This window comes from Capricornis sumatraensis, chromosome 20, assembly GCF_032405125.1.
Source record: "Capricornis sumatraensis isolate serow.1 chromosome 20, serow.2, whole genome shotgun sequence".
NCBI lineage: Eukaryota > Metazoa > Chordata > Mammalia > Artiodactyla > Bovidae > Capricornis > Capricornis sumatraensis.
Window position 1 is genome coordinate 49717610 of NC_091088.1, and position 17240 is coordinate 49734849.

At 56.3% G+C, this 17240-nt stretch overlaps 1 protein-coding gene and 1 non-coding gene across 2 annotated transcripts in view; one reads left to right on the top strand and one right to left on the bottom strand.

Annotated features, from left to right (window-relative positions):
- Positions 1-3857, top strand: part of CHST8 (carbohydrate sulfotransferase 8) — a 72881-nt gene extending 69024 nt beyond the window's left edge. Inside the window, exons 2-3 of the mRNA XM_068993338.1 lie at positions 2138-2175; positions 2751-3857. Coding sequence (XP_068849439.1) covers positions 2138-2175; positions 2751-3857 — 1145 coding nt within the window. The remainder of the gene's footprint in view (positions 1-2137; positions 2176-2750) is intronic.
- Positions 3858-16768: 12911 nt separating this feature from the next.
- TRNAC-GCA (transfer RNA cysteine (anticodon GCA)) lies at positions 16769-16840 on the bottom strand. Its single transcript has one exon. It is a non-coding gene; the product is annotated as a tRNA-Cys (tRNA).
- Between the last annotated feature and the right edge of the window lie 400 nt (positions 16841-17240).

Here is a 17240-nt window from a genome sequence, read left to right on the forward strand (position 1 = left end):
GCATGACTCATTTGCTCCAGAAAAGGAATATAAATAGGCACCATTGCACCTTGACAAGCTGACAGGATTGACAAGCAGAGTAAATTCCCATATCTGAGACTCTGAGGAGGAGAGGTGATTTAACAGAGCCAGCTGCTGTCACCAGAAGAAAATAATTAAGGAAACCCGGCAGTGTGGAGGAAAACTGAGTGTGCAGAGGAGCCCTTCTGGTGGAGGGATCTGTGATCATCGGCTGCAGAAGGAAACCCGCAGGTATCAGCTGGAAATGAGCTTAGGAAGCTCATGCTGGGGACAGGCCGCATGAAGAGACGAGAGAGTGCAGCGGGGGTGGGAGGTGGCTAGCCAAGGGAAGGAGGCTGTGGGCTGACTGGGGGATCCTGGTGAGGGGCTTAATTCTAGAGGCTTCTGCCTCAAGGTCAAGCACCCACTGCTCACACCCCACCCTCCTGAGGGGTGCAGTCAGTTCTACATGGAGCTTGCCCTTCTCCATGGAAGAGTCAGGAAGGCCTGTTCCAGAGCTGACCCATGCACACACGCACACATAATGCTCATAAGCTGGGGGATGCCCAGAAAGGTGTGGACACTCTGCCCTTTGCCCAGGGAAGGGCCAGTCCCTGGACAAAGAGGTCAAAGAAGAACACTGTAGCAGAAGAAAGATGCATTGTGACAAGCTGTGCCTTCACTTGCACCTCTTTGGGGTCTTGGGAAAGGTCCTGGCAGACTCAGGGAATTTAGGTTTCCCAACCCAGAGGTGTCCTCACATCCCCCCACTCTCATTTGCTGATGAATGAAGAACTGTGGGCACATCCTCAGACTGAGCAGTATAAGGCCAGGGTCATAGCAGGGGCTGCACCTGTAAAACTGGACCTCACAAGGAATCAGCAGAGTCCCTGGGTCAGGGACAGAGAGCCTGGGTGTCCCCTGGCCAGCTGGGCTCCAGACACTGGACCTCTGCAGAGTACACAGACACAGCAGGGGAAGGGTCTCCAGAACAACCCCACCCCCACCCCCAAGCAACAGCCAGAACTCAACCAGGTGTGGTTTATGCAGTGCCCCATTGTGCCAGCTGGGAGCTGGAGCTCTCTGCTTGTTTTAAGGATCGTTGGTTCTGATTGTGACTGTGGCTTGTGGGAAACCCTCAGAGAAGCCATGTCCACTCACATGGCACAGGGGTGGGAAGAGCCCAATGCCTCCATGGCCCGGTAGGGACAGGGAAGGAGGCCAAGACTTCTAAATAGCGCCACCTCCTTGAAGGAAATCCTCTCATCCTCGCAGGACCTCCCTTCAAATAGGCCAAATCCTCTCTTCTTGGCCAAAGATTTGCCTCTCCAAAGCTTACTCGTCCTGAATGACCCCAGCCCCAGTGCAGACAAAGCACCTCCTTGGTGGGGGCAGAGGGGATGATCCAAGGTGTGGCCAGTGATGCCCTGATCTCTCTCCATCACCTCCTAGTCCCCAGTAAGGGCTTGCTGGGCTATCAGTCACTATTTGGGGCTCTCCTCCGCCCTTTGGAGGAAACCAGGGTGGGCAGAACGAGATCAGCTCACCCTAGAGCTCCAGGACCAGCTAGGGGCCCAAATTGCAAAGCAGATGCTGAGGTGAAGGAACTTTCCAGAGCCAGTGGGGAGGCCCCAGTCCAAGGGGAATGAGTCCACTCCCAGACCTGTGTGCCAAGTACAGACACAAGTGTGCCATATTCACGGAGCCAGGGCATAGAGAGAAGATGAACAGATCTTCCTGAAGCGCCCTTCCATGTGTCTTAATGACAGTGTGAGGTGGGGGCAGCCTGTGAGGTTCCCAGCTGCTCCATTGAGCAGGTACGTGGGCGAGGCACCTTCTGGACTCTCCAGGTCACACTAGGATGTAGGATGCTCAGAAGTTAACATCAGGTGGGAGCCAGTGGGACCAAGTCTTTGCTGCACCCTCTGCTCTCCACGTGGGTCAGGGAAGTGGAGGGGCACTTGTACCATGCCTTGCCTCTCCTCCTGGCCCCCTGAACTGTTTTTTCACCGAGCTCACACCAAGTGCCCACCAGCCCAGGCACCCACAGTCAGGAACCTACAGGCAGGTTCCACTGCCCACAGGAGACCACGTGGTACTTCCACTGCCAATACTATCCTCTCTGTTTGCTTTTTAGGAATAAAGTTCAGCATCAGGCCACAGCAGCCGCACAACGTGAGTTCTGAGAGTTTGATAAATCTCAGCATGGGCAGCTTGGGGAAGGTTGGGGAGGCCAGGGAAGAAATTCAGAGCTCACATTAAATCTATTCTTGGAAAGAAAAATGTGTCCTGCCTTTCCCAGGAGCCTTGGGAACAAAGCCGGGGACCTTGGACCCATGAATTTCCCTTTCCCGTGGATGGCGGCTCCCGCTTGTGCTAATAGAAGCGTTAAATCTGAGCCTGGTTCCTTCAGGCCACCAGCTTCCCCTTCGCCTCCTCGCCAGGAGGATGTTCCTGGGAGACCTGCGCCATCTCGTGGCCAAAATAACACTTGCCCCACCCCCACCCCCACCCCAACACACACATACCACGGCCCTTGAGGGGAGACGGGGCTCTGGGGACTGTATGCGAGCTCAGACCAAAGGGGTCGCATCCTGCAGGGCCAGGCTGTCCCCTTCGCCCTCATTTGAGAAAAACCTCAGTCCACAGAGGAGGCAGGGACCCCGGCCTTGGCGAGTGACTGGTCCCTTGGGCGCCTTAGTGCCCAGCCGATCTGTCCACGCTGCTAACCACCTCTCTTCTTGCCCCAGGACCTCCCACCAGGCAGTTCCCAGGATGGTCCTTTTAAGGCAGCCACGGAGAGGGTCACCCGAGACTTGTCCAGCCGCGCCCCGCGGGGCCTGAGCCTGCGGATGTCCCAGGACCCTCAAGCTCAGCTAAACGTGGGGGCCCGTCTGCGACCTCGGCAGCGCCGCCGAAGGCTGCTCATCAAGAAAATGCCGGCTGCGGCGGCCCTCCCCGCCAACAGCTCGGCCCGCACGTTGGTCCGGCCGGCCCCCGGGGCCCTGGACGGCCGCTGGGCCAGCCTGCGCGAGACCCAGCGGGAGCGCAAGCGGGTGATGCGGGAGGCGTGCGCCAAGTACCGCGCGAGCAGCAGCCGCAGGGCGGTCACGCCCCGCCACGTGTCCCGCATCTTCGTGGAGGACCGCCACCGCGTGCTGTACTGCGAGGTGCCCAAGGCAGGCTGCTCCAACTGGAAGCGCGTGCTCATGGTGCTGGCCGGGCTGGCCTCGTCCACCGCCGACATCCCGCACGACGCCGTGCACTACGGCAGCGCCCTCAAGCGGCTGGACACCTTCGACCGCCAGGGCATCCTCCACCGCCTCGGCACCTACACCAAGATGCTCTTCGTGCGCGAGCCCTTCGAGAGGCTGGTCTCCGCCTTCCGCGACAAGTTCGAGCACCCCAACAGCTACTACCACCCCGTCTTCGGCAAGGCCATCCTGGCCCGCTACCGGGCCAACGCCTCTCGGGAGGCCCTGCGGACGGGCTCGGGCGTGCGGTTCCCCGAGTTCGTGCAGTACCTGCTGGACGTGCACCGGCCGGTGGGCATGGACATCCACTGGGACCATGTCAGCCGGCTCTGCAGCCCCTGCCTCATCGATTACGACTTTGTGGGCAAGTTTGAGAGCATGGAGGACGATGCCAACTTCTTCCTGAGCCTCATCCACGCGCCGCGGAACCTAACCTTCCCCCGGTTCAAGGACCGGCACTCGGAGGAGGCGCGGACGACAGCCCGCATCACGCGCCAGTACTTCGCCCAGCTCTCTGCCCTGCAGCGGCAGCGCACCTACGACTTCTATTACATGGACTACCTGGTGTTCAACTACTCCAAGCCCTTCGCAGACCTGTACTGAGGGCCGGGGCCAGCGCCACCACTCGCCGGCCCGCAGGGGCATCCCACTCCCCCTTGGGTCCTCATCTGGGAGCTGAGATGTACCCAGAGCAACAGGGCTCTGAGGAGGCTCTGAGGGTGGCGCAGGCCCTTCGGGGGGCGGGGGGTGGACAGAGGCCCAGGCCTTGGACCAGACCCTGGTCCTTGTCCCATAACCCCCTCCCATACTCCTCAGATAAGGAAGATGCTGGGGGCTGGCGGGGAAGGTGGTGAGCTGGACACTCCAGAGTCCCGGCTGCCCACACCCAGCTCCGTGAAGAGTGAGGATGACCAGGGAAGTCTGAGGCCCAGCGGACGAGGGCCCCAGCAGTAAGGGATTTCCCTTAGCGTTGCCTTGAACCAAACCGCACGGTTTGCAGCTTTTCTACGACCCAAGGGGGAGTTTCCCTTGGAATGAGGTTTGAAATAAAGCACATGGTTTCCAGAGCAGGGGTGTCTATACTTTGTGTGTCGGTGTGGGAGCACAGGGACCCTTCCCTGGGGCTTTCTGGGGCTCTTTCCCCCTTGGGAGGATGGTGGGAGCCAGGCGCCTGCAGCCCCCGCCCAGGGCCTGCGCAGAAGAAGCAGAGGCCCCAGCAGTGCCGGTTCAGGGCCCGCAGTAGCGCCTCCACCCAGACTCCCAAGGCCAGGACGCCACCAACGAGGTGCTGAGATCTCGGTACCGGCACACTTCATCCTGAAAGAAGACAGACCTGTCCCCGTGGAGGCCCTTCTATCAGTGCACTTTGTGGGGGCCTTCTGGGGACTGCCAGAGCACTGACACGCTCTCTAGACCAACTGTCCTTTGGGGCTGCCCCTGCGGCCGATGCTACAGTGCACATGGGTCTCAGGGGATGTGGCATTTCCAGGTGAGAATGATGCCACCCCGGCTTTCTTTTCTATTTTATTTTATTGGCTGTGCTGGGTCTCTGTTACTGTGCACGAGCTTTCTCTAGTTGCAGTAAGAGGGTTTCTCATTGCAATGGCTCTCCTGTTGCAGAGCTCGGGTTCTAGAGGACCCAGGTTCAGAAGTCGTGGTGCATGGGCTTAACTACCCTGAGGCACGTGGAATCTTCCCAGACCAGGGATCGAGTCCATGTTCCCTGCATTGGCCAGCTGATTGTTAACCACTGGTCCACCAGGGAAGTCCTGTCTCTGGCCTTCTGAACCTCGGGATAAGCAGGGCTTTGGCCCAATGATGTCATCTGCAGACCCCCTAACACTGGCCTTGATCCCTGACTTCATTCATCCGACAGAATCACCTCAAAGCCGCCAGGGTTGCCTGCTTCTGTTTGAACCAGCACTGATGGAGGGAGGGGAGAAGCTGTAGAGGAACCACCTCCTCCAAAAGCTTACACTGTCACATGCAGAAATGGTTCTGAAATTGTCAAAAGCCAGGGTGACTATTGAAAGGTCTCGGAGAAAGTGGTGGAGCTCTGAGTGTGGGCATGACCGTGGCAGTTTTGGGGTCTTGTTTTAATGGGAAGTGCAGCCCGGCTGTTTCTAGGGCCCTGTCTGTCTGTCAGACACTTTGGGCCTCATCTTTCTGTCAGCGTGTCCCCCAGTAGTCTGCCGCAGGCCCTCCTGGGTCTTTCTATGGCCTGTCTGCGGATCCCTCCCAGGAGATTGCTCTCTATCTGTTCCCATGTGCTAAGGGGGAATCTCCCAGACCCTGACAGGATGCTGCTGGTCCTCAGGGTGAAACAAGCTACTGGATCCCAGCCAGGCTCATGCTGGCATGGGTTACTCCCTCTCTCTTTTGGGGCTCTAGAAAGTTTAAGAGTAGTAGAACAAGGGAGTTGAGGCTGCCCCCTGCTTGCTCCAGGCCAAAGGCATCCAAGAATGCTGAGTAGGGCAAGGCCTCTCCTTGAGTTGCAGCTGACAGCGACCTGGGCCATAGGACAGAAGGAATTCAGAGGGGCAGGGAGGAGGCCGGGGTCAGGGCCCAAGAGACTTGAAGGTGTGGAAGGCAGGAAGAGGCTGCGAGGCTGACCCACACGCAGGCCAGGGCCAGGGCAGTGTGAGAAGAGGCAGGGAGAGCCTGGCTCACCATGACCCAGAAAGTGCCTCTTCTGGGCTGCGGGGCCCACAAAGTGAGGCAGAATGCATTGTGTAGAAACAGTGTCTCTGGTCGAGGACACATTTGACAAACGTGTCTCCAGTATTCTTGCCTGGAGATTCCCATGGATGGAGGAGCCTGTCAGGCTGTAGTCCACAGGGTCTCACAGAGTCAGACACGACTGAAGCGACTTAGTACGTACGCACATGGCAATGTCACTGGTCTGCTCAACAAAGAGAGAACCAGAAGCCAGGCTGGGGCAGCCTGCAGGGTGCCTTCACCCAGTGCTGCTGCTTGGAGACGATCAGGATTGCCCCGGGGACCATCCTTCCATGGTGTTGCGTGTGTGTGTGTGTGTGTGTTGGAAAGTAGGAAAGGGTACCTTGTGTCATCTCACAGAGACAACCAGGCCTGGCTGGGCAGATGTGTACACACAACACAGGCTTCCCAGGTGCACTAGCGGTAAAGAACCTGCCTGCCAGTGCAGGAGACGCAGGAGACTGGGGTTCCATCCCTGGGTTGAGGAAATCCCCTGGAGGAGGGCGTGGAAAGCCACTCCGGTGTTCTTGCCTGGGGAATCCCTGTGGACAGAGGAGCCTGGTAGGCTACAGTCCATACACATGACTGAAGAGTCGGACACGACTGAAGTGACTGAGCATGCATGCACTCACAAAACATCCATCAAAGAGGGTCTTTCCTTCTGGGGCCAGTGGCCGGGGACGCAGGCCAGGCAATGATCGTGATCACCATTTGATGGCCCCCAGCACAAGCTCCAGAAGCCCAGCCCTGAGACCTCACCTGGACCCACTGAGGTGGTCCTGGACCCAGCTCCAGCCCCCAAGCCCAGCCTCATCTAGCCCTAGGGCTTGGAGACAGTGGACTTAACTGTTGACATAGGAAAGTGTGTGCATATTTCTGGGGAAGGAGGGTAGCATGTGAGTCTGTGTATGTGTATTTTGTGAGTGGTGTGGCAGGGGTCTGTCTTATGGGCATCTGTGTCTGGGGTGAGAGTATGTGCACATGTGTGTGAGCCTGTATATGCGTTGAGGGGTTGGGGGTACTGTGGACAGTCCTCCTTTGTTCACCATTTTGTGGGGTATAGTCTGAAGGGGGCCGTTTGGGTCAGGGACCCAAGAAGGGGCTACAGGCTCCCCCCAGAGGTCATGCAAGTCCATCAAGGTAGAAAAAGTAACCACTGAACCCCCAGTGCCCTTTGCGGGCTTGGTCCTCCAAATGGGCCCTTTCTGGGAGCAACCCACAGTGAAGTCCCACCAGGCCTTTTTCCTGACAGTGGCTAAGACCTCCCCAGACATGAGCCCGGTTCTCTGAGTATTAAAGAGAATGCACGCATACTAAGTCATTTCCATCATGTCTGACTGTTTGCGACTCCATGGACTGTAGCCCACCAGTCTCCTCTGTCTGTGGGAATCTCCAGGCAAGATAGAATACTGGAGTGGGTTGTCGTGCCCTCCTCCAGGGAATCTTCCTGACCCAGGGATTGAACCCACATCTCTTCTATCTCCTGCACTGGCAAGCTGGTTCTTTACCGCTAGTCCACCTGGGAAGCCAGTTAAAGAGAATAGCTGTCCCACAAACCTAGGGTCCCCATGAGACCGGTGAGCCCTATAGTCTCTGGGGAGATGAGATGCCAGGTCAAGCCAGGTGGCACCTGTGGCTCCAAGATATGACAAAACTCTCCCGTCTACTGTCACCATGGGCCCTGGCCATTAAGATAGTGATGGGTGAGCAGTGGATGGAGGGACAGTTGTCCAGCATCCTCTTCCCTTCCAGGCAGGGCTTGTTTGTCAATTTCATCCTCAGGTTGAGTCCCCTCGGTGGGACTCAGGAGAGACCTGAGGGCAGGAGGTGGTCTCCTCTCTCTCCCACCATCTTCTCAGCCCTCTCCTCTCTGGGGAGCACGCATGGCTAACCAAGGGAATTTCCTCCTAGTATGTCCCCCACCTCACCTAGTGCTGGGGAACCACAGCTGGGACAGGATGATTAGTGTTGATCCATGACCCCAGAACCCCTGGTGGCTCAAACGGTAAAGAATCAGCCTGCAGTGCAGGAGACCTGGGTTCAGTCCCTGGGTTGGGAAGACCCCCTGGAGAAGGGCATGGCAACCCACTCCAATATGCTTGCCTGGAGAATCCTCATGGACAAAGGTGCCTAGTGGGCTATAGTCCCTGGGGTCGCAAAGAGTCGGATACGACTGAGCAACTAAGCACTAAGCACAGGGCCCCAGGAGTGGACCAGGGTGTTCTCCAGGACCTGGGGGTGGACGGTCTGGGGCTGAGCAGGGCTGAAATCATCCTGCCCCATCTCTGGGCCCCCATGCTGGTGGGTACAATGACCCTGGATGAGGCTGACGGCATATGTCAGCCTTGGCTCCTCTTGCTGGAGAGGGTGGCCTCCAGGGTCTACAGGGCCCAGGCGAGGGACAGGGCCTGTGAGCCCTGAGCTTTGGTTCCTCTGGATGGTGGGCCTGACGGTGAGGCCAGTACTGCTCCCTGACTTCTCACGCTGTGCAGAAGGGCCCTTTGCACAGGAGATTCAGTTGCAAAATGACAGCAGACAGTGCCCAGGGGTCTGCAGGAGCTGGGGCCACCTGGGAACCTCGGTCCCCTCCCCCACCTCTGGGACGGCCTCCGAAAGAGGAGGGGAGGGGAGAGAGTAGGCTGGAGGGCTGCTCCTGAGAGCACCTGAAGCCCAGAACAAGGGTCCGGGGTCAGAGGTCAAAGTGAGTAATTCCAAACTGTGGGGCCCAGGATGTGCCCGGCATGAATCAAGCGCTCCTGATGGGCAGGTGCGATGCTGGCCACTCCCACGCGCTGCTTGATACAGCCCTCCTGGCAGCTCTGACCACGCCTCTACCTTATGGATGAAAAGACCGAGGAGGCACAAGGAGTCCCGCCCAGGGCTGCACAGCAACCGCACCTGGTGCCGGAATCCCACCCGGAGGACTGGGCGCCCTCGCTTTTGTGCACGCCCACCGCCCCGCCCTGGTCGACCTCAGGGCAGTTCAAGAAGCGGGCGGGGAAGGGGGCGCGGCAGGGCAGCACTAGGCCACCAGAGGGCGCTAAATCCTCACTCCCGATCCGCGGCCTGAGCATCCCCGACCGGTCCACGAGGTGGCAGCAACGCCCCGCTTGTGTGTAGCTCTTGCGGTCCGGAGCGTGCCCCAGACACAGAGAAGACTGTTGGTCATCTGCCCGCTGCCCCTCCCAGCCTTGGGGCCGCAGGGACCCTGCTTCCCCAACTGTCTCTCCAGGCAGACCGTGGAGGTCAGTCTCAAACCCACCAGCTCCGGAGGACCCCAAACATCCCCAGCGCCCCTCATGGGCCTAATGGGGCGGTAAGCTTTCAGGAAGCCCTGGAGGGCACAGACCGGTCCACACGGACAGAAGGGTCAGGGGTCAGCTGGGGTGCTGCCTTCAGGCCTGCTGGCTTCACTCCCCTCTTTGGCAAGCTTAGATCGGGGGCACACCCTGACCCACCTTGGCCATTGTTCCTGCTGTCTCCTGCCCCTGGCAAACCCCAAAGCAGCCAACCCCTGCAGCCTGCCCCCTCAGCTGCAAGAGGCGAGGACTCACTGGGCTCTCCGTACACTCGCCATCACAACCTCTCAGGGCTACCAACAGCCTGCAAGCATCCGTCCTCCACTGTGCATGAGGGTGACCCGAGCCTTCTGTGGCCTCAGCCCCACCACACACACATGTTCACGTGGACACGCACACACGTGTTCACAAGGGTGAGCACACACATACACACATGCCTACATGGGCACGCACATGCACACGCACGCACGCGCACGCGCACACACACACAGAAATGTGCAGAACTGACAGAGTGCCTTACTGCAGTGCAAGGAAGGGGAGGGCCAGATGGGCCCTCACGTCTCCTGTCAAACTGATGCTCCAAGTGCATTGAGCCCAGCTGCGCCCTCCCCCTGCCCTGCCAGGGTCCACCCTCCAATCCCTCTCGGAGCCCAGCCCCTTGTCTCCTCCTCAGAGGCATTGCCCTCTCTCTGCTGGCTCATTAGGCTTCAGCAGCGCCCGTCTTCAAAACCAAAGGAGCCTTAGCCCCCAAACCAAAGAGGCCCTCCAGCCCTGGCCCCATTTCTGTCTGCTCCTTCTCTGCAAAACTTGTCCCGCCACCTCACGCATCCTCCAGCCTTTTGCTCTTGACCCCACTGTGGTCTGCCTGCCAGTCCCCCCACCCACAGAAATGGCTCGCTTCTGAGTCCCCAGCTATCCCATGTTCTGAATTTGACAGTTACCCCTCGATCTACATGCTCCCTGGACCAGCTCGCCAGACACACTCCGCTGTCCGGTGGACTCCCAAACCGGCACCTCAGACCGCACCCCTGCTGGCTGTGTCAGGGCACCTCCCATCTCTCCCAGCTTTCCTCCCCAGGCCTCTCATCAGCCTCCCATCCCCGACTGGCCCTGGAAGTCATTCTCTCTGTGCCCTAAGGGTATCCTGAATCCATGCACTTCTCTGCTTGTCGAGTGCCCTCATCTTTTTTTCCACGTGGGATCTTAATTCCTCAACCAGGGATTGAATCCATGTCCCCTGCAGTGGAAGCATGGAATCTTAATCAGTGAACCACCAGGATTCTGCTTCGTTCCCTTGTAGGCCCTTGAAGCAATGTTAAGAATTCTGGCTTTACTGCTATACTGGAGACTGCTCTAAGCATTTCATATATATTACCTTATGTAATTGTCACCACAACCCTGAAAGGTAGGTATAGTCATTTATCCTCCCAGTTTTTACAGAAGAGGAAACTGACACACAGAGAGGTTATGTAATTTGCCCAAGCTCACACAGCTATGAATAGGATGTTCCAAGATTCAGCCCCTGGCATTCCGGCCCTGGTATCCCCCAGTGTGCTCTCATGCTTCTGCAGAGAAAGGTTAGAACTAGACTCCTGCTGGGCACATGGGGGTGGAAAGAAGGGAAGGGAGACAGAAGCAGAGGCCCAAGGGATCTGGGCTCAACAAGAAGGGCTGCCGGCAGGGGGAAGGTGGAGGTGTCTGTAGAGGAAGTAAGGTGGGCATTGGGAGTCTGTGACCTTGGAGATGGTGTGATTTCTTGTCATGACAAGAACCGACTGTAGCTGGCTGGGGAGGGGAGCGGGCGACGGGGAGCACAGAGCTTGTAGAAAGTCAGTGTCTCACAGACATACGTTCTTCAGCTTCCTCTTGGCCCAAGGACGCCCTCCTCCCACACCTGTGTCTGCACCCAACCCCATCACGTCATTCCTGTCACCTGCCTGTCACCTGGGACAGTCTGTGTCTACCTGACTATCTGGAACCGCTGTGTGTGGGTCAGCCTGACTGCGGGCTAGGTGGTGTCACCTGGGCTGCGAGTCGGACCTCTCTTTGGGGTACAAAGCCTGGCAGTGGGGCTGGGACCTGCTGGCGGGGAGACCCAGGTGGGCAAAAGGCAGTTTGGGCTGACTCGGGAAAGACGACCCAGCCAGGCAGGACGGGCCAGGGCAGTGAAGGCGGATAGGTCAGGAAGGAAAGCTGCATTCTTACTCTCCAAGCCCATGTGCTGAATTTTACTTTTCCTTTTATTTATTTCTTCTGCTTAAATCCTGTTTCTCTCCCTGAGGCATCTAATCTATTATTTAACATTGGATTGTGCGATTGAAACTCCCAGGCAAATTGAAAATTATTTGTGTTTGAGGTTTCAGGCATGAAGCCGAGGCAACTGTTTCTGGGAAATCCTGGGCACCTGGGTGAAGGTGAAGAGCCCGCAGCCCTGCCCCTTGAAGGGGTGGGGGGAGCGGCTGGGGGTCCAAGCCCCCAGGCCCCGCCCGGCTCAACCCAGGCCTCATGTAGCCGGTGCCCACAATTCAGGAGTCATTCATCTCCACTTGGCATTTCACTTGGAGACACCGTCTGCACCTCCCACCAAGCAGGTGCCCTCGGCCCCCAGCCCCGCATCCACCCTGGAGGAGGCCTGGGTCACAGGAGAATGAATGGCACAAGGACCAGGTTCGCCATTATTTCTTAGGGCTCATGCTCTCCATGGGTTTGCAGCCAGGGTTGCTGACCTAATGGGGTCTGTGAGGTTGCAGGGCCCAGGGTGGGGCTGAGGGCCCTGATCTGGGGCAGGGAGTGACCAGCCTCGGGAGCCTGAGGGCTGAGAGGAATGTCATCCCATAAGGCTGCCTCCAAGGACACTCCTCCAAGGAATCCCCACCCCCACCCATACCCCCAGGCAGAGTGGGCTTGAGTTTCCACAGGGCGCTTGCCTCCTGTGTGCAGGGTGGGGAGGGCAGCACCTCTTCGTGGTGATAAGGAGATTGGATTTTGTGCTAGAAACAACAGGAAGCCACAGAAGGGCTTTGAGACCTGGAGATGCAACAGCTTTTCTATGTCAAAAAAGATGCATTAAAAAAAATGCATAAGGGACTTCCCTGGCTGCCCTGTGATTAAGATTCTGACCTTCCAATGCAGGGGTTGCAGTTTTGATCCCTGATTGGGGAACTAAGATCCCACTTTTTGCAGGGCACAGCCAAAAGATAAAATAATATATTTTTTTTTTTTTGAGAAAAGGATTTTCCTGGCAGCCCAGTGGTTAAGACTCTGTGCTTCCACTGCAGGGGACTCAGGTTCAGTCAGGGAACTAGGATCCCACATGCCTCACAGTGAGGCTAAAAAGAAAAAAAAAAAAACGTTAAAAAAAAAAAAAAGAAAGGTCCATAAGAGGAGAGGCCATGGGCACTCATCCCCACCAGGTTTCCTGAGCCGCCATACGTGCCAGGCACTGTGCTGGGCGCTGGGGGCACATGGAGCTGGCTCCCGTGTGCTCCTGCTAAGAACCAGGGCCCAGCACGTGGGATGACGCTGGGACTGTGGGTCCCCTATGTGGATCAACCCTCAGCCACTCAGTCGGGTCAGAGAGCTTCTGCTGCCCCTACAGGAACATGATGGGGAAGGGCGGGTGTGTCCACGTGTGCACGCGGCCGCTCAGTCGTGTGAGTCTTTCCCATCCCAGGGACTGTAGCCTGCCAGGCTCCTCTGTCCTTGGGGATTCTCCAGGCGAGAACGCTGGAGTGGGCTGCCATTTCCTCCTCAGGGGGATCTTCCCACCACAGGGGTGGAACCCAGGGCTCCCGCACTGCAGGCGGATTCTTTACTGTCTGAGCCAGTGGGGCAGGTGCGCAAAAGACTCTCCCAGAACAGCCTGCCTCCAGCTCCTGTCACAAACCTCAGGAAACGCTGATAGGCTTATAGTCTAAACGTCGCTTTGCACCGCTTCCCCCAGAGGAGGCATCGTCTTTTCAGAGGCCTCTGGAATATAGACAAAAGTTTATCACAGGGCTTCCCTGGTGCCTCAGTGGTAGAGAATCTGCCTGCCAATGCAGGAGACCCTGGTTCGATCCCTAATCCGAAGCCCACGTGACAGCAACTAAGCCCGTGCGCCACAGCTATTGAGCCGGCGCACTAGAGCCGCGGAGCAGCACGACGGAAGCCCGTGTGCCCTGGACCCCGTGCTCCGCAACAGGAAAGCCTCCGCAATGAGAAGCCAGCACACCGCAGCTGGAGTAGCCCCCTGCTTGTCGCAACTAGAGAAAAGCCCGTGCAGCAACCAAGACCCAGCACAGCCAAAATAAATATAAATAAACAAACTTTTTTAAAAAAGGTTTTCACAGCTCCCTCTGAGTCTCTCTGTCTGTCTCTGTCACACACACACACACGCACACCCCTCAGTTCCCAAGGAAGGTATGTAAAATATAAAAATCACATATTCAGACGTCAGTGATGTGATTGGAGCTTACAAGAGCTGGGACCTTTTGGTAGCAGGTATAAGAAATGTGTTGGCAGCAGCTTCAGTTGAAGGAGGACCTGATGAGAGGTCCAGGAAGATGGGGGGACACACAGAGCAGGGCTGCAGGGGCCCAAGCCCAGGACCCGGAGTGCCACCAAGGCTCTTTATCGGGCTTCCTGTGCTCCCCTGGAGGGCTGTTTCCTGCTTCTCTGTCCCACTGTACATCATCCACTTCCTCTGCTCCTTCAGCGCCCACAGTGGAAACTCAGGCAGGGGACTCGCCAGGGACCCCGCTGCCCAGGGAGGGACTGGACCCAGCCCCCGTCCCAGGGACACTCTCATGGGCCCTGCAGTTCTGTCTCTAGAAACCAGTCCTGCAGAAACTCCAGGCAGGAAGACAAGAATATGCAGGAAATGATCACTGCAGCATGATGTGAACTAGCTACTAAAACACTGGAAACACTTAAACGCTCATCAGTAGAGAAATAGACAAATGCTATCCACTCATGCTGCCAAACTTGATGTATCCGCCTAATTAAGAAAGCAATAGTTCCCCTCATTCACTTATTCAACTAATACCTTCTGAGCACTTGTGGGAGGTGCACTGTGCTCAGTGAAGGGGACACAGTAGTGAACAAAGCCAAACCCCATCCTTGCCTCACAGAGCTCGCTCTACCTGGGGAGTCTGATGCTAATGATGTATTAACACCACAGGTGCAGCTTCCTGAGCTCCGGAGGGCTGTGGTGCAGATGGCCTGGATAGAGAAGTCAGGGAAGACTTCCTGGAGGAAGTGGTGATTGCACCCAGATCAGGACAAGAGGGAGATGAAGGAAAAGAGCATGAACAAATGTCCAGGGGTAAAAGATTGTGTGGCCAATGACGGAAGGAGAAAAAGAGATGGTGGTGGACGCCACGGTGAGGCACGCAGATGCCCCTCGGGAGGGCAGAGCCTCCAGTGTCAGCAGCGCCGCTGGCAGACAATGCTGTGATGGGAATGTCTAGACTAAAGACGGGGGCTTCCCAGGGGGTGCTAGTGATGAAGACCCCACCTACCACTGCAGGAGGCACAAGAGAAATGGGTTTGATTCCTGAGTCAGGGAAATCCCCTGGAGGAGGACATGGCAACCCACTCCAGTATTCTTGCCTGGAGAACCCCATGGACAGAGAAGCCTGGTGGGCTACAGTCCCAGGGGTCAAAAAGAGTCAGACACGACTGAAGGGACTTAGCGGGCACACACGTAGGCTAAAGACAGGTGTTTGCTTAAGGTCACGGCACACCCAGTGCCTAATCGACATAGAAACAGAAAGGCCCAGCACACTCATACAACTATTCTGAAGGGCCATCCAGCCTCAAAGCTCCACCTATGTGGTCTGAACGACGGCCCCCCAAGACGTCCACACCCTAACCCCCAGAACTTGTGAATATGCTAGTTTATAGGGCCAAAGGATTCTCTTCACTATTATTAAGGATTGAGAGGTGGGGTGGTGATCCTGGCTCATCCGTGGGGGGAAGGCACAATGTAATCACAGGTGCCCTTATAAAGGGAGGCAGGGGCTTCCCTGGGGGTCCAGTGGCTAAGACTCCAAGTTCCCAATGCTGAAAGTCTGGGTTCGATCCTTCATCTGGGAGCTAGATTCCACATGCTGCCGCTAAGACTTCAAAGCCCACAACTAAAGATCCTGCATGCCACAACTAAGACCCCCTGCAGCCAAATAAATAAGTAAAGAAATAATTTCTTTAATTAAAAATGAATTTAAAGGAAGCAGAAGGGTCAGAGTCAGGGAGGAAGAGGAAACAATGGAGGCAGAGGTCAGAATGATGGAAGGAAGAAGCCATGAACCAAGGAAGGCAGAAAGCCTCCAGAAAAAAGCAAGGAAACCCCTTCTTCCTGCAGCCTTCAGAAGGAACACAGCCCTGCGGACCCATTCTCAACTTCTGAACTCCGGAACTGTAAGGTAAGAAACTTATGCTGCTCTGAGCCACTCTGTTTGTGACCATTTGTTATAACAGCAACAGGAAACTGACACAGCATTGGAGACCAACTTCTGGGTCCTGGGAACTCTCCCTTATCAACCTCTTGCGTGCTAGTAAGTTCCGCTTGCTGGGGAACCCCTCCTACAGCAGCGAGGGCTGAGGAGTCTGGGAAAGCAGGTGCTGAGGTGGGATTTGGGCAGATTCACCCCTCTCCTGCCTGGCAACAGTAGTAGGTGGATTGCAACAAGCTGACAATACGTTAGAACGTTCACCTTCGATGAATTAAGATAGTTCACCTGTGAAAGGAAATGCAGTGCTGAGGGCAGCTATTTGGATAGCTGAGAAATAGCAAAATAAGTGGATTTAGGTGGCTATGGCTAAACTTGACTAGCCCTTTGAAAAAAAAGATAACCAAAAGCTGAGAGTAATTAAGAGCTAAGCGTGAAAGGAGGTCCTCAAGTCCTGTAGTGGGAGAACGGACAAAGAGGAGGAGCTCAGAGCAGCCAAGTTCCAAAGAAGATTAAACGCAACCTGACTTAGCTCTGTGTCAAGACTGTGCTCTGATGGGGAGAGGATGGCCCCTTGACATTTCAGATGGGACATCTGAGTTGATGCACCCCAAATCTGAAATCCCTTGATTGTCTTGAACCCTCTGAGCCTTGCAGAAGTAACCCATTCTTCCCTATTAAGGGCTGCCGCTGCTGCTGCTGCTGCTAAATCACTTCAGTTGTGTCCAACTCTTTGCAACCCCATGGACTGTAGTCCACCAGGCTTCTCTGTCCATGGGATTCTCCAGGCAAGAATACTGGAGTGGGTTGCCAAGCCCTCCTCCAGGGAGTCTTCCCTACCCAGGGATTGAAGTCGTGTCTCTTATGTCTCCTGCATTGGCAGGCAGGTTCTTTACCAGTAGCACCAGCTGGGAAGCCCCTATTAAGGGTTGTGAAGTTGTGAAGTTGCTCAGTTGTGTCCGACTCTTTGTGACCCCATGGACTGTAGCCTATCAGGCTCCTCCATCCATGGGGTTTTCCAGGCAAGAGTGCTGGAGTGGATTGCCATTTCCTTCTCCAGGGGATCTTCCCGGCCCAGGAATCGAACCTGGGTCTCCTGCACTGCAGGCAGACGCTTTACCGTCTGAGCCACCAGGGAAGCCCTATTAAGGGTTAATACTTCCTTATTCCTTTACAAAAAATGCAGAGGTCTCCACTCTGCAACTTTATGAAGCCCCTCCAGGATCTGCCTCCATCTCCCCTTTCGGTCACTAGACCAGTAATTGGGGGTCAAGTCACATGATGACCAGGCCAAGGCAGTGCTGAACTTGATAAGGAAGGAAAGGAACTATAGCCCATGGGCAGGAGCTGGAGAGCACAGGTGAGACTGGATTTTGAAGGTGTATCATCCAAAGTCAGATGGTGGGGGAGACACAGAAGGCTAGACTGATGGGAAATCTTATTGATGGGGCAGTACTTTCCCGGGATGCAAGGACCATGGAGGTGGCACAAAGATGCTGCTAGAAGCACAGAAAGGGACTTCCCTGGTGGGCCAATGG